Raw genomic sequence first — 24475 nt, forward strand, 5'->3', positions numbered from 1 at the left:
CATCTTTTAAGAACCACACAAGTTACTGATAAAACAAAGTGACATTTAATCCCTTCTGCTACAGGGGCTGTAAGGACAGAAGGAAAAGCACCATCATCAATTAAAAGTGACATCATTAAAAACAACACCCGACAGGCAATTATACCATTCTCTACTATTGAGTGTGTGTGTGTGTGTGTGTGTGTGTGTGTGTGTGTGTGTGTGTGTGTGTATGTGTGTAACCATGCACCGCCTCTGGCTTCCTCACTGAGTAAGGTTCCTTCAGTTCACATCTTTCTGTGGGTAAAAGTAGTCTCTCCTTCTTGCTCAATAGTGTGTCCTTATTTTGCTACTGAAGAACATTTAAGTTGGTCCCAGCTTTCTCTATAAGTTTTTTTGTTTTGTTTTGTTTTTTGATGAAAGGGTTCTAGAAGCTGATTTTAAAGAATAAAAAGAACATGGACCTATTGGAACCCATTAGAAACAAAAAGTGGCCCTTGGTGCCTTTGAGAGGACCCTAGAAAAGCCACTGGTGGAGTGAGTGCTCCAGGAGGGCAGCAGATACAGCCCAGTGTCGTCTCTGGGTCGTACTGTCTGTTGGACTCCCAGATAAGAACTTGGTTAAGAGTTATTGCTAGTTCTGTCTGCCATGCATTGGTGAAGCAGAGGGCAAACAACACCTATTGATTTCCTAGCCATAGGGATGCTGCTAGGTTCAAAAGTGGAACTTTGATCCAATGAGCAAAGCTGCTATTTTAAACTTGAATGTATAAGCATCAGTGGCCTCCACTTTAGAGTCTAAATATTGACTCCTGTTGTCTGATGTAAATGCAACTCATGTTTATTTTTTTCTCCAACAGGGCTTCAATATAGATCCCAGGCCAGACTCCTAATCATGATCTAATGCTTTAGCCAACAGTATGATGAGATTATAGGCAGGGACCACCATGCCTGCCACAGGATTTTATTATATAAACAATTAAAGTTTTTATTCTGGGAAATATTTTTCCTTATTACTTCAACTGATACAGAAAAAGCATTGATAGAATCCATTGCCTATGTACTTGACTTGATATAGTTCAATTATTTATTGCTTCTGAAGTTTCCTCTGGGATATAGTTATAAGATGTGGTTTAAAGTTATTATCAATCTATCCTAATGCTATGAAGTCTTTGCAATTTAGTCAAAACATGTGCACATGTGCATGCAAGTACACACACACACACACACACACACACACACACACACACACACACACCACACTCACAAGATATTTGAGAGCCCAGTGTGGTGGTACACGCCTTTAATCCCAGCACTTGAGAGGCAGAGGCAGATGGACCTCTGTGAGTTTGAGGCCAGCCTGGTCTACTTAGCAAGTTCCAGGGCAGCCAAGGCTACATAGAGACCCTGTCTGAAAAATACCAAACAAACAAACAAAAGGATCTCTAACTTCAATTATAGTTATAATACTTATTAATTATATTACATTCTGTCTTATATATTTATCAAGCTGGGCAGACTTAATTATTGTTGTTTTTAACCAATGGACTTGTTATAGCCATCAGTACAAATATTGAACTGTCTTCAATATTCACTCATATTTTTCTAATTATTAATATCTAATTACTACTTTCCATTAATATTAGTTACTAGTAATTCTTTATATAATTTAAAGAATTAAGTGTATTTAAATAACTAAGTTTCCTATGAACACATAGAATATATATATATATTACAGACAAAACGCAGAAGAGAAAACTTATTATCTCCCCCCATCCAGTAAGCCTTCCAGTTTTGTTTGCTATGTATTTCACAGAAGTTCTATAAATTTTTAAGACATTTGCGGAAGCAAAATGCAGGCAAGATAAACAGTCTTGCTCTCATTTTGTTTTAGTTCTGAAGTGTTATTCAAGCAACATTGAATGTACTAATGCTAGTCCTCAGAACAGAGGAACCAGATATTCAAATGTATGGTTTAATTTTCATATTCTCCTACCTTCAAAGAGGGAATAAGGTCTGTCAGGAATGCGACACCCATGTGCTCCATAATCTAGACACCACTCTGCAAACTGAAAAGAAAGACAATTCTTCTTAAGACAAATGGGACACTTGAATGCTTTTATAAGAACGGAAGAAGGGCTCCAGTGGCTCAGTGGTTAGGAGCATAGGGTGCTCTTCCAGAGGACCCTAGTTCAATTCTAAGCACCCATGGTAGGTGGCTCACAAACACCTGAAACTCCAGCCTTACTGGGAACTGACTCCTCTGGCCTCTTTGGGCACCTGGACTTACATGCACATTCCTACGTACACACAGACACACAGTTAAAAATTAATAAAAATAAACACTGAAAAACTAGTTCAAGAGGCCAGTTTGGGCAGTAGAGATTCCAGGGCTCCCGACTGTACTGTCTGACCAAACCCCTAGCAGGATGAGAGCTGGGGACCTTTCCTTGCTTGTTTCAGCTTCTGAAGGTCACATTACCTTCAAACATTGCAGGGACACCCAGAGGAGAAAAGCACAACTCAACAGCACGCCCCTGTTCCTTCCAAGTGCCTCCTCCATCTGAATCAAAATTCCTGCTCTGAACCTGCCTTCAGACTTGGCCGCTGGCTCCCCCTGCTCTCGGTTACTTCTGGAGAACATGCTCAGTGGGATGCTTTTTCCTCAGCGTCCTTTTACTGTCTTTTAAACTGTTGCTGGAACACTTCTCCATTGTGGAAATACCTCAACCCATAGCTCTCTATTCTACGGGTTTTACATCCTAAATAAGTTAACGCCTTCCTTTTTATATCACAGATGTTGCCTTGGTGTATAACTCATCACTTCCCCACTAATGATTCAATAAACCCCAGTGTGGGAACCCAAGCTCTTCCTGATTCTTCAAAACCAGACCTAAGGTGACTTTTCTAAAGAGTCTCCACATGGACCCTCCATTTTCCAAACTGGTGTTCAGTGCTGTCTGGTTTTTAAAAATCATCTGTAGGTCCTGAAAAACACTGGTAAGAGGGATTCTTCATTTAAATGATCTGGAGTGGGCCACAGTGATCCTCAGGTGTAATCAAGGTTGAGAACTGCTCTGTGCATATGTGAATTTAAGTCATAACACCCCCTCCCATGGAATCTCACAGCACTGAAACGCTCCGTCTCCAAGATACACTAAAGTGTTTCCAGACTCTGTGGCTTTGTACTAGCTACTCTAAAAGGAATGTATCCTCTTCCTCAGGCTACTCCCTTCCTAACTGACTTGCAAACTATTATTATTGAAGAAATATGTCTCCCTACTTAGTCAACTATCTAGTATTATACTTACCTCTGCCTCTAGCTCCTATTCTGCCCTGACCCCATGATCTAGCAACGATGAATTGTGTATCATTTTCTTGGGTGCTTCAACCTCCAGGCCACTGGGCAGGCAGTTTCCGCTCTCTACAACATTCCTCAACCCCTTCTGTATAACTTCCAGCTGTCTTCCTGTTTTGGCCTACACACCACTTTCTGATCTCCCATGACTAGATTGGGCTCTGCCCTCTTACATGCTTCTACAGCACCCCAGGATCAAACTATGAATGTGGGCAAATGATAGATAAATGCATCCTCAGGGATTCCAGAATGGGGAGGCCATTTTATTTGGGTTGATAGAAACAAACAAACAAACAAACAAACCTCATAACGGTAGCAGGTGTTCATTGTCCAAATGGTATAAAAAAATATGTTACCCATAATGTCTCTTTCTATCAACAGCTACTGCAAACATTTTGGTGTATTTTCTTCCATCATTTTAATGTGTGTGCACACAATTACACCATGTGAAACATGCATAGTAACAAAAATACAAGCAAGCATTTACCAAGTCTAGCTTCCTGCCATTCATGAAAATGTATTCAAGGCATATGTAATTGCTTCTATTTGGGGCCATGAGCTACTGATGTACATATGATAGAAGAGTAACCCAGACAAGGACAATCATGGAGCTTATATTTCACCAGTTTGAGCCAATCAATACACTCAGTAAACAACTGGATGATTCTCTCATGTGGCAGTCTTAAAGAGTGTGAAAAATGTCATAGTTAAACTAACACTGAATGGCAAAGAATTGCTATCTGAATTGCAAGGGAAAGTACATTTCTGCTGAAGGAAATAGGTAATAACAGTTTAGACTCCATCCTATTGAGAGGGAAGACCAGTGAGGTAGTATCTCTGAAAGTTGTATAAGATGAGACAAGGTAGAGAAACAGGCAAGGGTCAAGGGATGTAGGACTACAGAAACTTGGAGAGGAGTGCAGGTTTGACATGTGAAACTTAAAGGATTTAACTAGGAACAATTGTAGATAGTCTGCATGTTATCTCAATTAATTCTTAAAACATCCTTGGTAGATAGGTAGTCCTCGTCTCCCCATTCTTTCAAATAAAGAAATGGAGGCTTGAAGAATAAATGTACTTTAAGACATTAAAGGACATGTATAAGCTGGGTATGATGCCAAAGAACTGTAAACCTTGAACTTGGGATGGGAAGGAGCAAGAAGATCTGAGTTCATGGTCATCCTAGGCAACAGCAAAACCCAGGCCCATCTGTGCTAGCTCAGACTCTTCAAACAAACAAACAAACACATAAATAATGCTTATACATAGTGCAGTAATTCTGGCCAAGTAGTATGACTCCAGAACTTGTGTTCTTCAGAGTACCCTTTATGTTTGCTGCCCTCAAACATAAAGGGACAGAGGGCCAAGGACAAGGCCGTGCCAGAAGAAACAGACTCAGCCACAGATTGGGAGGAGTCGACTCAAAGAGGGAAGAGGAGTTGTGCTTTTGGACTCTGTCCTTGAAGCTCCTGGACTGCAGGGATGGAGGTGACCTCACCTTACAGGCTCGATAGAGGTACTTCTTATCTTGCGTAAGGTGGTAAAGGGTCAAAAAGGAATAACCATTTCCAGAGGTTCCATGGCAGATTCCATAGCCTTTCCGGAGCAGACCTCGCTGCCAAATCACATCACTGCACTCCATGGCCTCTTTCAAGTATTTTTCCTCCTTAAAAACCTGGAGAGTAAGAAAACAAAACTGTAAGCAAAACGTTTTCATTAAAGAATTAGAAAAATATTTCCCCACTGATTAGAAAAATATACAACATTATAAAAACTGAACAGGCATTACAGTTAAACAAACATAAGGACCTCTCCATCCAGTCAGGTCCTGCTCAACCTTTTCCTCCAGGGTCTAGCCCAATGAGTCCCCCTACACATCCTCCTTAATCCATCAGATCTAGCCCTGGTCCCACATCCAGTGTCCAGGCCTAGTCTGGCCACCTGTGCCTGTATGGCAGCTAACCTCTAAGCTGGGCCTCTCCTCTCCACAAGTCCTGAGTACCTCCCTCAGACTCCTGAGGATTTTTAACTAGAGTCAAAACATTTTTAACTAGAAGGTCTTCTACTGGGCTTAGAAACTTCCCCCAGCCTGAGGTGAGCCCCGACTACTTAACTTCTGCTACCCCATTTGAGCATCAACATTAAACCCTAAACCCCATTCAGCTGAAGACAATCTGACAAGGGAAGGTAACTGGAAACACAGATCCAAACATCAAGTCAACAAAGTAGAGACACAATTTCCATGCCCAGAAACACTACCAGTAAACTAACTGCAGATGTCTAGGTCCCATTGCAATAGCACAAGCCACATAAAGAACCAAGAAGATGAGACCCTCACTGAAAATGCGGTACTCCCATGTTCCCTGAACAAAAGCAACTCAGATGATACACAAAACAATAGTTTAAAAAGCAACAATACATATGAATGAGGAACTTAAAGGAGATATAAACAAATATCAGAATGAAGACTGGAAACTGTGAATGGAATGATGAAAACAATACAAGATACAAAAATATAATTTAATAAAGAGAATCTCAGCAGAAAGTCAAAATGAAATAACTCAGAGGAGAACCTCATCCCTAGATCGGATCAAGTTGAAAAGAGAGTATCAGGCTTTTGAAGATAAAGGAAAGGAATTTGATCACCGAGTCAAAGAAAATCTCAAGTCAATAGAAAAAAATAAACCATGAACAGAATATGAAGGAACAGAAAACTATTTAAAAAACAAAACTGAACCTACAAATAATAGGTATAGAAGGAGAATAAATCCAGGTCAAAGGCAAAGAAAATATTTTCTACAAAATTATACAAGAAAACTTGCCTCATCTAAAGAAAGAGATGCCTATTAAGGTCAAAGAGGCATAAAAAACACCAAACGGACAGGACCAGAAAGAAAGTCCTCATGTCATACAACAGTCAAGACACTAAATTTTAGAATAAAGGACTTTGAAAGCTGGAAGAAAGATCAAGTTACTTTAAAAAGCTTCCCATCAGAATACCATCTGATTTTTAAATGTCGATCTTTAAAATATCTTTGAGAATTTCATGTGTGTACTGTATTTACATAATTTCTTCCTTTTCTGCTCCCTCTCACTCCTTCCACAACCCCCATGTCTTCTCAGATTTATGGCCTCTACATCATTAATTATTATTGTTACAGTTGGGCAGTGGTGGCCTAAGCCTTTGCCAGCACTTGGGAGGCAGAGTTCAAGGCCAGCCTGGTCTACAGAAGGAGTTCCAGGACAGCCAGGGCTACAAATGAGAAGACTCATTAAGGATGAGTCTTAATCTCCCTCATTAAGGATGGGACCTTGTGAGATTTTCCCATTCACAGTGGCATGTCAATTGGTAGTGTCATTTTTTAGGTCTTGTTTAGGAATCCATATTGTTGAGATTTCACGGGTGCAGCTTCCCTATCATATAGACAAGAAATTATCTTGCTGCAGAGCAGATGTCCTGGTCCTTTGGCTCTTAAAGTCTTTGCAACACCACTTCTTGGTATTCTCTGAGTTGTACATGTAGGGATTGTATTGTGGATGTATCTGTGGTGATATATTATGTATCCCAATAAAACTTGCCTGGGGACCAGAGGACAAAGCCAGCCACTATATTAAACACAGAGGTCAGGCATTGGTAGCACACACCTTTACCCTAGCATTCAGGAGGCAGAGATCCATCCGTATCTCTGTGAGTTCAAGGCTACACTGGGAACAGAGCCAGGCATGGTGGCACGCACCTTTAATCCCAGCACTAGGAAGGAAGGAAGATGGCAGGGCACAGAAAGGTATATAAGGCTTAAGTAAACAGGAAGTCTCTCTCTGGAGGCTGAGGATTTCAGTAAGAACATGGCTGGCTTGTTCTGTTTCTCTGGTCTTTCAGCTTTCACCTCAGGATCTGGCTCCAGGTTTTGTTTTGTTTTTTATTAATAAGACTGTTTAGCAATTCGTGTTACATGTAACAGTTGCTGTTGGGAACCCCATAGAGAGTTAGTTGTTCTCTGAATTCTGACCAGTTGTGTCTTTCTGTAATGGTCTTCGGCTACTGAAAAAAAGAGGCTTTTTTAAATGAGATCCGAGAGCTACACTTATCTGTGAGTAGAAGGGTAAGTATTGCGAATGTGGGTACAAATTACCCTGGTTTAGAGAAGTGACTATAGTAGGTTCTCCCTAGGGTGCTTGGGTGGACCCAGCCCTGGGTAGTAGGCTAGTTTTACCATGTCATGCATGAATTCCTTCCTGGGGTACTCTGGAATTTGAATATTTGGTTTGCACTTGGGGGTGCTGTCCAGTGAGGCTTGGGGGAAGTGGCCTGCTGAAGACAATACATCGGTGGGCTTTGAGGTCAAGAATTCATATGCCTTTCCTAGTTCACGCTCTGCTTCCGCAGTTCAGGATGGGCGCTCCAGCTTCTGCTCCAACCACCATGGCTGCTGCTGCCTGCTGCCATGCTTCCTTGCCAGGAAGAACGGTAAGCCAAACAAACCACCCCTTCTGTAAGTTGCCTTGGTCACGGTGCTTTATACAGCAATAGAAAAGTAAACTAACAGAAGAAACCGGTACCAGAATTGTGGGGGCATTGCTGTAAAGAACCTGACTGTATTATTTATTTTTTCTCAAGGAATGGTGAACTCTTTGAGACTTTGGACTAGAAAAGTGGTTCGATCTGTAAGCAGGGCTTAATGGGCCATCCTAGCAGGATTTGAGAAATTGTGAAGAGAAAAGTAGACTGTAGCAGTAGAGCTCAAGAGGTCTTCAGAGGGAAGCAAGAACCTTTAAATATACTAGTATATCTAGTATCATCTATCTGTCTATCTATCTATCTATCTATCTATCTATCTATCTATCTATCTATCTATCTCTATATACACACTAAGAAATACATATACACTAGTTTGTTTCCTAGTTAATTGGCCATTCATATGAGATTTTGGTAAAGAACTGGTGCTTTCTGCCCTCATCTTAACAACTTACCATAGGCTGAATCATTAAGTAGTAGACTAATTTCTCTGGGAGAGGCAATTTGAAGCCAGCATAATATTAAATATGTGGTACAGTCATTATGAATGACTATTAAGGAGCTCTACAGTAAGCAAGAGCAAGTGGAACAAAAAGAAAAGCAAATGCTGTTTAAAGATAAAAAGAGTACTAGGAAACAGTGTTACAGCCAAGGTTTGTTAAGAAGTTGCTGCATCATCCTCCACAGTTTCAGAGAGCCATCAAGGCCAGGCAACATGTGGCAGGGAGTTCCTGTGTGAAGTCCTCAAGAGGGCAAGAGGCCCTGAGATATATACTAGACCATCTATATACACCCTAGTATAGTGCTCCATCCATCCATCCACCCATCCATCCACCCATCCATCCATCCATCCATCCATCCATCCATCCATCCATCCATCCATCCATCCTTATATACTTGTTTCCTAGTACATTGGTTTTGGTAGGATGATTATTTTCACAATATTTATTCTACCAATCTGTGAGTATAAGAGGTCTTTCCATCTTCTAATGTCTTCTTCGATCTCTCTATTAAGAGATTTAAAGTTTTCACTATAGGGGTCTTTTACCTCCTTAGTTAAGTTTATTACTACGTTTTCTCGTCTTTTTTTTTCTGATCGTGAATGGTATCAATTCCATGATCTCTTTCTCTATGTGTCTGTTGTTAGTGTATAGAAAGGCTACTAATTTTTACAAGTTGATTTTTGTATCCTGACATTTTGCTGAAAGTTTTGATCATTTCTAGAAGTTTTCTAGTGGGATGTTTGGGATCTCCTATGTATGAGAGCAGGTCATCTGCAAATGGGGATAGTGTGACTTCTTTTCTGACTTGTGGCCCTTTACTTTTTTTTCTTGCTGTTTTAACTAGTGATTCAAACACTATATTGAAAATAAGTGGGGACAGAGAATGACCCTGCCTCAGTCCTGATTTTATTTATTTATTTTGTTTGGAGATAGGATCTCTCTATGTATGCCTGAAATTTACTATGTAGACCAGGCTGGCCTTGAACTCACAGAGATCTCCTGGCCTCTGTGTCCCTTGTACTGGGATAAAGGGAGTACACCTCTATACCCAGCCTTGTTCCAGATTTTAAACTGAGGAATGCTGAGAGTAAGAGAAATAGTCTTCCTCAGGGAAGAACACAGAAGTTGGTTATCCAATATGAAATGGTCAGCCCCCAAAACACATTTACAAGTAATGTCACATAGAGTGAACTCATTGTATTTATATATTAGGGAATATATATACATACATCAACAATTAAGGAAAAAGAGGCCATAAATTTGAAAGAAAGCTAGGGGATACATGGGAGGTACCGGAGTATGGGAAGGGAAGGAGGGGATTAATATCGTTATTTTAAAATCTCAAAAATTATACATATAATTAAAACAACAAGTGAGATTTGTTGGCTTGTAATCCTGGTGCTGGGGAGGTGGAGAAATGTTGGCCCCTGGAGCTCACTGGCCAGCCAGTCTAGCCAGTCAGTGTGTTCTAGGGCTGTGAGAAATCCAGAAAAAATCAGGTGACTGGTCCTGCAAGGCTAACCACTGGCCTTTAAATACATGGACACTCATATGTACCTAAACATACATGATCACACAATGTACACAGATACACAAATAATTAAATTAAAAAGTGGAAAGTGAGATGGGGATGATGGTTCAGTAGTTAAAGCTCTTGCATAAACATGAGGCCTTGAGTTCAGACACCCAGAATCCATGTGAAGGTGGCTGTGAAAATGCACATCTGTAATCTCAGCACACCGATCAGGAGAAAGGAAGCAAGGGAAAGAAAATCCTCAGAGGTGCGCAGGCCAGCTAGCCTAGCATGCACAGCAGCAGAACAACAACAGACCCTGCTCAGACATGACAGAAGGCAAAGACCAACAGCACTTGGCACACGCGTGCTCACATGAACACAGAGATTACACCCAAGGTTGCCCTCTGAGCTCTATACATAGGACCTGGCACATGTGTACTCGCACTAACACAGAGATCAAAATTTAAAACTAGTTTTCAACGTACACTAGCATGGGCTTTGCCGAAGCAACCTGAGAGCTTGGTGGTGCAGACTGTGGTTGCCCTTGGACACTTAGGGTAACACAGGAGCACTCACCTGATACGCCTGTAAGAGCATGTGGATGACTCCTGGAGCACCGTGGCACCAGTGGACCAATCGGTCTGTTTCATTGCTTAATGAAGATGGGTAGTTTCCAGATCGGAATTTTTTGTGGCGCACATAATCAATACTAGGTTTCACCATTTCTGTTAAGGTTTCTTGGTCCACTTTTGCTTCTGGCTTTAAAGGCACAAAAAGAAAACAATTTATTTTTTTCTGCTTTCTAAACTACAGTAGCTCGGCTAATCTAATAAAGCATTAATTATCCACAACACTAAGGAAGATACAAACTTAGAATTCAATCTTGTGGGTTTTTTTTTTCAGATATAGCTTTTCTGTTTGTTTCAATTCTTCAAAATCTTGAATGTATTAGTGTTCCAATGTGTTGAACTTTCTATTCTTTGATGAATTGTGACCAACACTTGAAATCAACCATCCTACACAGTAGTGAGAAGAGCTGAAGGACTCTACTGAACCCTGAACTATAAAAGATTTGTATGTGTGTGTGTGTGTGTGTGTGTGTGCACGCTATCTAAATACTAACCTTTCATTTCCTCCTTGTGGCTCTTGCTTCCTCCTAAAGGCCAAGTACAACACACCTCCCAAATCTATCAACTGGCTTTTCCACTTTGGGCAAATTATTGAACTGTAATTTCTTTATAAGGTAATCAGAATAATTAACTCCCATTGAAAAGTATATGCTTATCTCCTTCATTCAGTAATTTGTATAATAATGGTTATTACTGAAAACATTCATTAGCTGTTACCTTGTAGAATGAATCAAATTTGTGTTAAAGTTTTACTAAAGAGTTAGAACTACAAACAGTCGGAATATATTTACTATTTTGAGGGACTCTTGTTTTTTATAAAAGTAGTGAAATATAAAACATTCGAATGGTTTCAAGATGCTATACAGATTCTCATCAAAAACTGGCAGCAACCAACTGCAAGTGAGGCTAACTGAATGTGTTTGGTGTGACACATTAGCAGGCCCTCACAGGTCTGCAGCACTGAAAAGGTCTGGCTAAAGAAGTCTCTGTCCGTTGACTTCATTTTCATTTGATTCTTAGAACAAACTTCCAAATGAGGTATAAATATTATTATGACTAAAGAGAAATATTGCTTTGAAATTGCTATGATCCTATTTTAGCTATAATATAACTATTATGTAAGATAAAATCTTATCTCCTTATCTAAAAGTTCTTGTTAAGCATGGAGTAAAAGACAACTTAAGGAATACACTTGCTTCTAAAATTTGCTGAGGTAAAGTTAGTTTATTATTTTAAAATATTTACATATTAGAAAACCTTTAGGTGTTTTCCTGAGATACATTTAGAGAATGTGTTAGGTATTTTTCTAACTACAGTTTATGAAGTTTATTTTCAAAATACTAAATTATGCTTAGAAAATCATTTTTATATAGCTAAATTCTTAAGTATTCATGCCTTTAATTCTAACACTCAGAGGCAAAGCAGAAAGATCAAGGGTACAAGACTATTATTGATTACACAGGGAGGTCAAGGCTAGCTTTGCCACATTAGATCTTGTCTTAAAAAATAAAGTAAAACACATAGTACAATGTTTAGAAAACGTAATATGCAAAACAACAACTATGTTCCTCCATGAGACACAAACGGCCTTTTCTTTTTTAGTGATTTCCTCACTATTCTTTAAATAATACACACAGTTACATCCTGACCTACTGATTTTAGACTTAAATAACACATACAGTTACATCCTGACCTATGGATTTTAGACTTCACTGCGTTTCCCTTGCTCAGCAGATAAGGTCACTTTCCCCTTCTAATCAGCCCCAGGTCACTTTCTCATCACCATTTTTGGTTATATTCCTACTCATTGCATTCTTTCTAAACTATGCAACTACTGCTTGACATTAAGGAACTGGTTGCTAAATTATATTCTACAAGCTTCACATGTGACTGGGGTGGCCACCAGGCTGCAGATGTAGGGAAGAGTTGTAGTTCAAGGCTGAAGGCAGTCTGCCCTGTCCCCAGGAGAGCTAATGCTATCCAAGTCCAGTGAGTCTGCTGGAGAACACCCTGTGCTTACCCCATGTCAACCTTTTGCTGTATTAGGAACTTCAGTTGACGAGCTGGGCTCACCCACATTATAAGAGACAAGAGCTGCTTTGCTCAAAGTGAAGCAATTTAATTCAAAATCTCATCTCATCTCAAAACAACCTGAACTCAAAACAACCTGGAAATGTCCAGGATAATGTCTCACCAAATGTCTAGGCACTATGGCTTAGGCAGACGTAAACATCAAATGAACCATTCAGATGCCTAGCCAATGTTTTTAATGGGAACTTGAAAACACCTGTTGTCTACATATCTTCTACCTGAGATAGGTATCATGTTTTGAATGTGAAATACATCTGCCCCCAGCGGGTGGTGCTGTTTTAGGAAGTCCTGGGACCTTTAAGAGGTGTGCCCTAGCTAAAGGAAGTGGGTCACTGAGAGGTAGGCATTGTTTCTGGCCTGAGCTCTGACTGCTGATGCCTCCTATTCCTGGCACCGTGCTTTCCTCACCTGTAGTGGATTGTATCTTCTTGAACCAGGAGTCAAATAAGTCCTTTTTCCCTTAAGTTGCTTTTTGCAGGGATTTTTATCACAGCTGCTAGTTAAATATAAGCAGGATTAGTACATCAAGGCTAGACTTCTTCCTCATAATCAATGCTTGTAAAGCTAAGAACTAGAACCTCAGGACTCCAGTAACTGGTCAGAGGAATGAGATCTGAGTCAAATTTCTGGACCTGAGAACAGATATGGCATCCTGAACTGTCCTCGAGTTCACTGATTGATATCTACCTAGACCTGGTTTCTGGGTCCCTAAACCTTATAAGATTATTGTTTAACAGGAACCTTTTTGAGAAATAACAAAGCTATAGCTTTGTTCCCTCCTGCACGAGCTAACCACTTGAATAGGACAAAAGGCCCCAGAAAAGCTGCTTGACTCAGAGACTTCAGAAATAGTATAAAACCTACCTACAATGAAGATGGTTCCTCTACCTGTTATCACTCTACAACTCCAGTGTGCTCTCCTCTCTGAAATAATCTATCTATACTACATTCTGTGTGTGTGTCATCTGAAGGTTTTCAACAGATGACAAAGACTTTGGGAACTGAAGGGAGTCCGGAGTGCGAGCCCAGAGTCACAGCAACAACCAACAAAAAGTTAGAAAATCAGTGTCTCCAAAAGGAGGATTTAGTCTCTTCCCTGGGGTAGAGGATGTATTGCCCATTGTTGTGAGAGGTGGAGGTGTCGGAGGCCAGTAGTGCAACATGGTGTTCCCACGTGCCACGTGGCATTTAAGTCCCTCTGCTCTCTTCCCAGCCTGGCCTTCTCTGATCAGAACAGATGGTTTCTTTCTCAGGCCCCAATTCCTTTGGTTGCTTATAGGAATTGCTGCAAGGAAGAGTCTAACAGAGCCGAAGGCTCCTTAGGGACGTGTGAAGGAGCCCCTTCCTCCACTACGCTGGCTCGTAGTCATCTCCACTATGTCATCTCGACACGGATGCGTGCCTGGTGCGGCTTCTGTGCCACCTGTCATTTATGTCCCCTGGCTCTAGGTTCTGCGGGAGAAACCAGCTCGTTTCTTGTTGACAGCCTCCTCGGGCATTTCTGGGTGATCGTCTGTCCTGTAGGTCACTTGCCATTTTGAACACTTATTTTCAGTTTATACCTTTCATTTTGGGGTCCTCACACAGTTGGAATTTCTGGTTTTGTTCTTCCTGTTATTTAGAAAGGATTTGTACGGGAATTTTGTCTTTGTCCCACCACTGCAAAAACGGGACTCCCATTTTTCAAACGCAACTGAAAACGTGTCCGTATGGACTAGACCAACAGCCTTTGAAATGACAACTGAGAGATGGCATGACCACAGGACAGTGGTCATGTGATATGTACATACAGCTCTTAACCGCTTCACTACTTAACTATGTCTGTAAAAGCTGACACATGTTTCTCAACAGCAGTTACTAAATAGTGCTTCTATGTACTTCACCTAAGAGCGAAGTAAAGGTTTCATAATTTGTATTTCTCTTAAAGAACAAAATCAACCTAACTGTGTGAATTTGAAGCACATAACCTCCATCAGAGTTCTTGCTTCATCAGCAGGACAAAACAGAAGGAAGCTGTGGGTGACAAGCGACTATTCTGGTACAAACTATATACAGAATGTCCTTTTAGGAATTCACTCCTGTGAAGCCAAGTTCATTATCTGTGAGTCAAAGTGGAACCTTCGATTCAGCCTCTTTGGTCTCTATGAAGAACTTAATGCCCCATTCATATTGGTCTAATGCATTGTAATACAGTCATCATATTTATTATCCCAGAGAATTGCTACCTACTTGCATTAACATGTAGTAGATTCCAGCCATGCCGTGGGCTGCTCCAACATATTGCTTCCTGTGCCACTGATATAACAGGGGGCAGCGCTCAGTTTTCCTTTCTTCCCTTGACAAAGTCTTTCCTGACTCAATAATAGCAGCGACTACCTATAGAGACAAGGAGACATCAGAAATCAAAACAATTTATAAGCATCTTAATCTACTCTAATAACATTAGTGTGTGGGAGAACACAGATATTATTTAATAACAAAATTTAAGCAGCCATTATCTAACTGTAAATTGAAGTTTCTCTCCTGTCCTGCGCAACCATTCCCAAATAACCAACATGGAAACTTAATATTACTTACAAATATTCAGCCAATATCCCAGGCTTGTTACTACCTAACTCTTACATTTAAATTAACTCATATTTCTTATCTATGCTTTGCCATGTGGTTCGTGACTTGTTACCTCACTTTCTACACATCTTGCTTCCTTGGTAGCTGGGTGGGTGGCATCTCTCTCACTCTACCCTTCCATTCCCTTCCTTAGTTTGGTTGTCCCACCCATACTTCCTGCCTGCCAATCAGCTTTATTATTAACAATGAGAATAATACACATTCATAGTGTACAAAAAGATTGTTCCATAGCATCTAACAATTACTTTCATTTAATAAATTCAATCAAAGAGAAATCAGGAAGTAATGCTTGAGAGAAAATATGTTAAGAAGTCTACTTATGGAATTGAAGTTCTTAATATGAAAAGTTGACTAAATTCTATAGAGCCTTTCTATTAAGAACTATCCCAAACATCTACCTGCTTCAAAGCTGTGACATTTTCTCTAACAGGCAGCAAGTACATCTCCAAGACAGTGTATACACACTAGCTTCACTGATGAAGGGGGTGATGAGGAAATGTGGTCTTCTGTGTTAGGTCTAATGGAATGCCTCTGTGGCAAAGACTCACTTTAGTGAAGTGCTGCATCTTAAATGGGCATCTGGCCCTCCGCCAGTCAACTAAGTTGTGGGAATGAGACGTGAGCAGGCATGAGGCGGGCACCTTCTAAATGCAACCCTGACAAAGGAAGCTGTTCCTTTTCCCTTTCCAAGCAGGCTAAGGGTGCCAAACTACATTTGGTTGTGTGGATAGGGCATATGTAGAGGACAGCAGAATAGAACGAAATGAGTACAAGTACCCAATTATCATCACCTTACTTTAACCTTTGGAAGTTGAACTATGTAGTTCCAATGAAACACAACCTAACCAATATAGATCACTGATTTTTAAAATATGTTTGAGAAGGAAGGTAGGATTTTCTAAAAAACATCTTATGACATACTTTTTAAAAAATCAGTACCACCTAGAAGCAGAGGCTGGGTATTAACACAACTGTATGCTGCTGTCAGCTAGCTTGGAATATCAGTAGGTCCAGTAGGCCCACAATACCTCTTTAATAGCTGTCTCACCAACTGTGCCGGGGCCAATCTCTGTGTTCACGTAGAGTAAGGCATACAGGTAACCTGCCCGCCCATACAGCAGCTCATCAGGAAGCTCTGATTCTTGACAGACAATGGTTCTGTGCATCTGCAGAAGTCTAACCAACAAGACAAAGGATTATCCCAGAAAATGTCTAAAAATCAATTATGACTGAAAAATAACACCAAGTTCATAAAACAATCAAAACCTCTCTACTAATTCCTGTTTCAAATAACAAAATTAAGAACAAAAATATCCAGGTTGGAGAAGTAGGTCAGTGTTAAAAAGTATATGGGATCCTGGATTCAATCTCCAGCTCTGAAAAAAATTCTTTCAGCTCCAAATGTCCACCTCCCTATTGCTCTAACTCATACAGTAAAAACAGAGTTCACACTTTACAATCTAGTATTAGAAGAAAGTGATGTAAAATCTAAGTAAGATGGAGCTGAGAGACAGTTACTGCTTAGGCAAGACTCAGTCGCTCCATCTTTCAACAACATCAATGTCTTCATGTGCCAGATACTCTACCATATCCAACGAAGGGACCTTGCTTTCTGCTTGTTCAAGAAGATTATAAACTAACCACTGTAGAAACCTTCACAGTCCATCATCATTCCCTCCTCACTGAAACTAAGAGCTACAAACTAAACTCAGGGTTAGTTATTCTCAAACTATTTTCCTGGATGTGAACTCATTTTCATGCATTGAAGGCAGTCGCAACTTGTTTAGAATGATTATTAAAGTCCCACTGAAATTAAGGCACACTCATGCATGCATAGGAAAAGAACACATGATCCCACCACTAAGACAAACATACTTCACTTTTCAGAGAGACCTGTTTGCAATTGCAAGTTAGAAAATAAGTTAATTGTTGAACATCTATGCTCAATAATTCTTCAACAAAACATTTGGAGACATTCTCAATTTTTAAAACTCACTTTGTGATGCATTCCTGGGACTCACATTCACTTTTGAGTTTATGATATATCACAGCTCCCACAGCAAGGGGCCCAGCATCTCCGCAGAGGAAAGTGACTCTGCGACCACTCAGATTTCGGAGTGTTCTCTTCACGTAATCCAGGGATCGGAGCAGGTAGGTCTGGTCACCAGTGACCCGATACAGCTGCAGGTACAAAAGTGCTATGCCTGGAAGGAGGCCCACCCCCAAAAGAAAAGCATTACTACCTTCCTTTTTACCTTCAGAGAGGGATTTGTAATTTGTGTAATTTGTAATGACACAAAACATCCTCTACAAAGACTATGTATTTAGAAATGGACAATATAAACAATAGCAACAAAAAGCATAATTGAAACTGCTGAAAAGACACAAAAATTAGGGTGGAAAAGGCCATGAAACGGGTTAAAATTTATCAACCTGTTGTGAGTCAGCAATTTCGCTTAGAAAAGAAGACACAGACACACTACTGCTCCATCTCCTCCCAGGTCTTGCTCATGCCCAGCTTATCCTCAGTCAAGCTAATGGAACTCTTCTCTGCTTCTCCTCAAGGCATTTCCTTCTATGTGATTCCTCAGTAAGTGATTATCTGTATAGATTTTCTGCCTCCTTTCTCATTTTTATATTTTCTATAGTGTTTCCTTTTTTTTTCTTTCCTCATCAAGCAATTGGGCATCTAACCAGTAAGTCAGACCCACACTTAGGGAACACCACGTGACCTGGCAGAACCGGGACAGTGGGAGCAGCCTGTCACCAACCTCTTCTAAAACAGAAATAGAAATCCGGAGCAGGTGTGGGGCTCATGTCTGTGATCCCAGCATCTGGCAGATGGACAGCAGTGTCAGGAACTCAAAGATGTTCTCAGCTATATGACAGTGACTCTGAGGCCAGAGCAGGCTACGCTAGGTTCTCTGTCACAGTCTTCTCTCACGATGGACGGGAGCCAGGAGTTCTGCTGCGAGCTCTTTGGAGAAACCCTCTGGAGAATGACTTACTCTGAAAGCACACTCTGACTCCTGAGCTATGGGACTATGGAAAAAGTGTGCTTGGATTTGATCAGCACATGCAGTGGGTCACACTGAACCCCATAATATGTTCAATTAATATGTGTTAGTAAAAAAAGAAGTCAGTATGACAGCTAAGTAAAAAAAGGAATCAATATAAATAAAGCACACTGTACAAGAACGTACTGGAATAAATGTTGACAGTAACTAGGTCAAATAAGACATTCAGTTAATCTAAAACTGAGGTTCTTTAATAGTTTAGACTTCATCTAATTTACCTAATAATCTGATTTTTATTCTTTTTATTTTAATTTTTAAATTTCTCTAAATATTTAGCAGCTTATTTCTTTAGTGGTTAATTCAGGGTACTTCACACCTTCAAGTTGATCTTAAACATATTTCAAAATTACAATGAATAAATGCCAATTTATATACAAGGGAATCTGTAAGATCTCATTTTCCTTTACCCAAACTACAAGGAAGAACTAACTCTATATCAAAATGGAGCAAGGAGGGTAGCCTTGGCCCATGCCCCATTATCCCTAAGAAAGAACCATTTGCAGATGAAGAGACATAGTTCTAACCTTTGTCTCACAGATTTCTATACATTGTAAGATAAGGTGAGTGGGCAATAAATCAGACCACCCACCTTGCCCAAACAGTAAATGATTCCATTTTGCTTTACCAATTTCTATGACCGGATTCCTAGGGGAAGCATGGAAACTCAGATGGTGGGCTTATAGTACCAATTCTCCTCACAGGTCAACCTCCCCTATTTAGTAATGCCTTATAAAGAGATCTGTATGCTGCTCTCTATACACTTTCTTGCCTTTTCTTCTCTGGCTCTCTGAACATTATTTTGCCAACTTTTCATTCATAAAAGTTTCTTCTCAGGATATACCCATTCCTTCTGGAAATATTTCCTTTCTAGGGAGGGGAGTATTAAGGACAAAAGTAAACATCCCAACTCATCTACAAAATAATCCACCCCTGAACATTGTACAGCCTCCATAGAAAGCGGGTGATTTGAAAAGAAGGAAGGACAGAAGGAAGGAGGGAAGGAAGGAGGGAAGGAAGGAGGAGGGAGGGAGGGAGGGGAGGGAGAGAGGGAGGGAGGGAGGGAGGGAAAAGAAAAACTCTACCAACAAATACACCATGTCCCAGCACTAAAACAAAAGTGAAAAGAAAGACCAAGACAACATATCACTTCAAAAACTTACTAATAAGACAGTAATGGTTCCCAATGAGAATGAACTGGAAGAAATCTCAGCAAAAATTCAAAAGAATGATTATAGCTCTGCTTGAACAACTCAGAAAAGATATGAATACAGCCCAGGAGAACAACAAAAAAAGTGAGGAAATAATTCCAAGATATGAAAACAGAATTCAATAAGGAAATAGAATTGTTGGGGGAAAAATCTATTGAAATAAGCTAGAAATGAAAAAAACATAATAATCAAATTATCTCAGAGGAAAGTTGCACTAATAGAATAGATCTTGTGGAAAATACAGTATTGGTGCTGGAAGACAAGGGAGAGGAATTAGATCACTCAGTAAAGTTGGGATGTTTACTCAGTAAAGGTCAAAGATAATTTTTCTAACATGTGAATGGAACATGGAAGAACTTTGGATCACCAAGAAAATTTAGAATTATGGGCAAAGAAGAGGAACACATAACAAAGCCATAGAAGCTAATTTTAATAAAATTAGAGAAGAAAATTTCCCAACTTGAGAGAAAAAGATTTCTATCCAGGTACAATAAACACATAGAACACCAGGGCCATAGAAAAACAGGCACATATACACATAGACCAGGTTAGAAAATAAACAACACAAAACTTTACTATTCACTATATTATAGCTTAAATACTAAAAACATAAAGAAAGGGCACTGAAAGCTGGGAAGAGGGCATGGTCAAGTATCTTATAAAGTTGAGCCCATTAGAATAATACTTGATTATTAGGCAGAAAACTTTAAAGCTAGAAGGGCTTGGTAAGATGTATTCTAAATTTTGAAATACCACAACTGTCAATCCAGACGACTATACTCAACAAAACTAGCTATTGAAATTGAAGAAGCTCTGCAATGCCAAGCAGAGGAGGTTAATCTATGGAGGAGGAAAAAAAATCAACAAAATGGCAGGAATTAGTACACATCTTTCAGTAGTAACTCTTAACATGAGTGGTCTCATTCCACCCTACTCTCAAAAGAGGTTAGTGTACTAGATTAGGAAATATAATCCATCTTTCTTGCCTCCATGAAAATATCTCACTGTCAATGAGCTAAATGGCCAGTAGTTAGGCTAGAGAAGGTATGGGTGGGAGAGCCAGAGAGAAAGAACTCTGGAAAGAAGGGCCGAATCCCCAGCTAGACAGGGGGGAAGCAAGACATACAAGAGGGCAGGTAAACGCCGAGTCATGTGACAACATGTAGACTGATAAAAATGGGTTAATTTAAGTTGTAAGAGCTAGTCAGTAATAAGCCTAAGCTATCAGCTGAGCATTTACCATTAATAATAAGTCTCTGTGTGGTTATTTGGGAGCCGGCAGGACAGAAAATTCCACCTACAGTAGGTGACTTCAATACCCCATTCTCACCAACACACAAGCCATCCAGAGAAAACAACAGAAAAACACTGGAATTAAATTGAATAACAAATCAAATGTACCTAACAAAATCTACAGGACATTCCACCCAAACACTAAATATATATTCTCATCAGCAGGCCACGGAACATTTTCCAAAAATGGCCCTATATCTGAACACAAGAAATTACTGATGAATACAGAAAAACTAAAGTAACATCCTGTACTCCCACTTACTACAATGAGATAAAGCTAGACATCAACAGCAATAGAAACCACAAAAGTATAGTTTCATGGAAAGTAAACAATACACTATTGAATGATAAATAGACCACTGAAGAAATCAAGAAAGAAATAGAAAAATTCCTAAAATTTAATGAAAATTAAAACAAAGCACACCAAATTCTTTGGGGCAAAGTGAAGGCAGGCCTAAGAGGAATGTTTATAATGATAACTGCCTACATAAAAATAATTTGAGAGATAGGTCCCCAGACACATTCCCCTGCCTGCTTGCCTATTTGTCTATCACCACATTCACCAACCTACCTAGCAATGACACCTCATGGAGTCTGACCTAGAACTCCAGGAAGTCACTTTAACCACACCCCACCTGGTACCATGTGGAGTCTGACCTGAAAATCCAGGTAACTCCCACAGACCCATTTCTCCACCTGCTTTCTACTTACCTATCCACAGCTTGACCTGGCACTGGTCTTGCATGAATTCTGACCCAGAATTCCAAATAGGACCCCCAGACACATTCTGCTCAACCACCTACCTATCAGCCATCCTACTTACCATGGTACTAGAACCATGTGAAATCTGACCTGGAACTCCAGGTAGAAAACCCCAGAAATAGTTTATAAACCCACCTACCAAGAATCCCCGGGACCAACTTAGCATTCTGAGTCCTTGGTCCCAATAAGTCACCAAATCTGGCTTCTACCACAACTACCTCGACTTGCGCCTAACCCTTGAGGAGAACCAGTAGAATCCAGTAAGCTCTCTACAAATTTCTAAGGATCACCAGAGAGAATTTCTAAGCTGACACAAGTTCTGTGTGATGGGTTTAATGAAAATGGCTTCCATAGGCTAATGTGTTTGAATGCTTGGACCCCAGTTAGTAGAATTGTTTAGGAAGGATTAGAACATGTGGTCATGTTGGAGATGGTATGTCACTGGGGTGTACTTGGAGGTTTCAAAAGCCCATGCTAGGCCCAGTCTCGCTGTCTCTCTACTACCTGCCTATGGATCAGGATGTAAGCTTTTAACCTCTGCTTTAGTGCCATACCTGCCTGCCTGCTACCACGCTCCCTATGAGGTGATCATGGACTAACCCTATGAAACTATAAGCAAGCCCTCAATTAAATGATTCTTTCTATAAGTTGCCTTGGTCATGAGGTCTCTTGACAAAAGAACAACAGCTGTGGGATGACTCATCCCTAACAAGCTTGAGGCCCAAACAAGTAAAAAGGATACTTTCTGAGAGCCAACCTGGGTCTGCCTAAGGGCCTTAGCAACAGCAGCTGAGACATGATCTGGAGATGACCCAGACCAATGAGAGGCAGCCATGTCATACCAGAAGATGCATATTCATCAGACCTTCCCCTCAGGGTGGGGTGGAGGGTATATAAGGCTTGCCTCTTCCTGAATAAACTGAACTTGTTGTTTCAACATTCTCCCAGAGTCTGTGTTGTTGACTCTGTGCCTACTTGGCCCATCTCCCCTAAAGGGAACAACAACACAGGACCCTGCCACAAACAGCTAAGGTAGAAGTTGGTACTAGGGACTAGAATATTGCTGTGACAATACTGACCATGCTATTGTTTAGTGTAGTAGTTCTTAACCTATGATGGTGACCCCTTTGGGGGTATCAAACGACCCTTTCACAGGGGTCATATATCAGATATCCTGCATATTTGATATTTATTTACATTGTGATTCATAATAGCAAAATTGCAGTTATGAAGTAGCAATGAGAATAATTTTATGTTTGGGGATCACCACAACATGGGAAACTGTATTAAAGGGTTGCAGCAGTAGGAAGGTTGAGAACCACTGATTTAGAGGAATGTGGAAGACTTTGGGACTTTGGATTAGGAAAGCAGTTGAATACTGTAAATAGGTCTTAACGGGCCACCCTAGTAGGAGTTTAGAAGGCAGTAGTGCTGACAGCATTTTGGGATATGGGGGTCCAGCTCAAGAGGTTTCAGATGGGAATAATAGCAACTGGACTACAGACCATGCTCGGAATATTTTGGCAAAAATTTGGCTGCTTTTTGGCCTTGTCCTAAAAATTTTCCAGAGTTCAAATTGAAGAGTTCTAGAGCAATAGCAATGGCAGAGGAGATTTCAAAACAACTTAATAGTGACTGTTGTATGCTTATTAGTAACCATTTTTATGCAGATCTGTAATGAAAAAGAGCAAGCAGGCAAATAGAAATAATAAAATGTCTACTTTGAGGAGAAAAAGAGCACCAGGGAATGTAATGTTAGGACCAAATTCTGTGCTCAAGGAGATAAGTTTAAAGAAATGCCTGAAGCTAAATGAAGTGGTACCCTTGGGGTGAAATCCCACTCAGGCTATCCTGTTTTCTATGAAATGAAAAGGCCAAGGGATTTCCCCAGCCTAAAAAAAAAAAAATATATTAACATGTCAAAGCTTATGCAAAGGTAATTTGAAGAGGAGGCAATGTTCCAGCCCCAGAAGGCAGCAAAGTTTGGCAGCTTGGCTAAATGATTCTGGATTTAAGGATACAAAGTGTAAAGGAGTTGTGGACTCTTCCTCCACAGTTAAAGTCAGGTGTGTGGCAGAGGAGTCCCGGCATGGGATACCTGCCAAGGAGAACTGAATACAAGAAGTGGATACAGCTCCAGAAAGAGAAGTGTGCTGCAGTCAGTAAAGCTGGAAGGAGTGGGAGATCTGAAGAGTCATAAGAGCCTCTAGATATCAGATATAGAGACACAGAATTTGGAATTTGCCCTGCTGGGTTTCAGTAGTTCTTTGATTCAGTGTTTCTTCACTATGCCCCCTTTTTCCCCTTTGGAATAGGAATTCATATTCTATGTCATTGTATGTTGGAAGGATGTGATCTGATTTTTGCTTTTACAAGGGGTTAAAGTTAAGAGATTGCCTTAAGTATTAGAAGACACAATGAAACAGCTCAATGAAATTAAAGAGAAGGAACATAAGGAAAATAAATGCCCTAGTGATGCCCAAGAAAACACAAACATAAGGCTAATGGAAATTACAAAAACAATCCAGGACTTTAAAACAGAATCCAGTGAATAGATAGAAACACTGAAAAAGACTCAAGCCAAAATGAAGATGAAATGGGACAACCCATAACCCAGCTAGAAAATTCAAAGGAAAGCCTTACAAGTAGAATGAATCAAGTAGAAGGCAGACAATCAGAACTCAGAGATAAAGCAAAAGATCTAGTTCAAAAAGCAAAGAATATAAAAAATTAAAAAACACACAGGAAAGGAGCAAACAGCAAACCTTCAAATGACAAGAATAAATGAGGGAGAAGAACTCCAAATCAATGGTATAGGCAAGATTTTCAGTAAATTCACAGAAGAAAATTTCAACCAATCTAAGGAAAGATATACCCATGCATGAAGCACATAGAACACCAAATAGACAAAACCA

General features: G+C 40.1%; 1 protein-coding gene across 1 annotated transcript in view; it reads right to left on the minus strand.

Moving 5' to 3' along the window:
- The window catches only part of Lancl2 (LanC like 2), a 61303-nt gene that overhangs the window by 2348 nt on the left and 34480 nt on the right, over window positions 1–24475 (minus strand). The window contains exons 3-8 of the mRNA XM_028895234.2: window positions 17217–17424; window positions 16249–16396; window positions 14822–14968; window positions 10449–10631; window positions 4836–5012; window positions 1976–2048 (exon numbers count right to left, since the gene is read on the minus strand). Coding sequence (XP_028751067.1) covers window positions 1976–2048; window positions 4836–5012; window positions 10449–10631; window positions 14822–14968; window positions 16249–16396; window positions 17217–17424 — 936 coding nt within the window. The remainder of the gene's footprint in view (window positions 1–1975; window positions 2049–4835; window positions 5013–10448; window positions 10632–14821; window positions 14969–16248; window positions 16397–17216; window positions 17425–24475) is intronic.

This window comes from Peromyscus leucopus, chromosome 3 (genome assembly GCF_004664715.2).
Source record: "Peromyscus leucopus breed LL Stock chromosome 3, UCI_PerLeu_2.1, whole genome shotgun sequence".
Taxonomy (NCBI): domain Eukaryota; kingdom Metazoa; phylum Chordata; class Mammalia; order Rodentia; family Cricetidae; genus Peromyscus; species Peromyscus leucopus.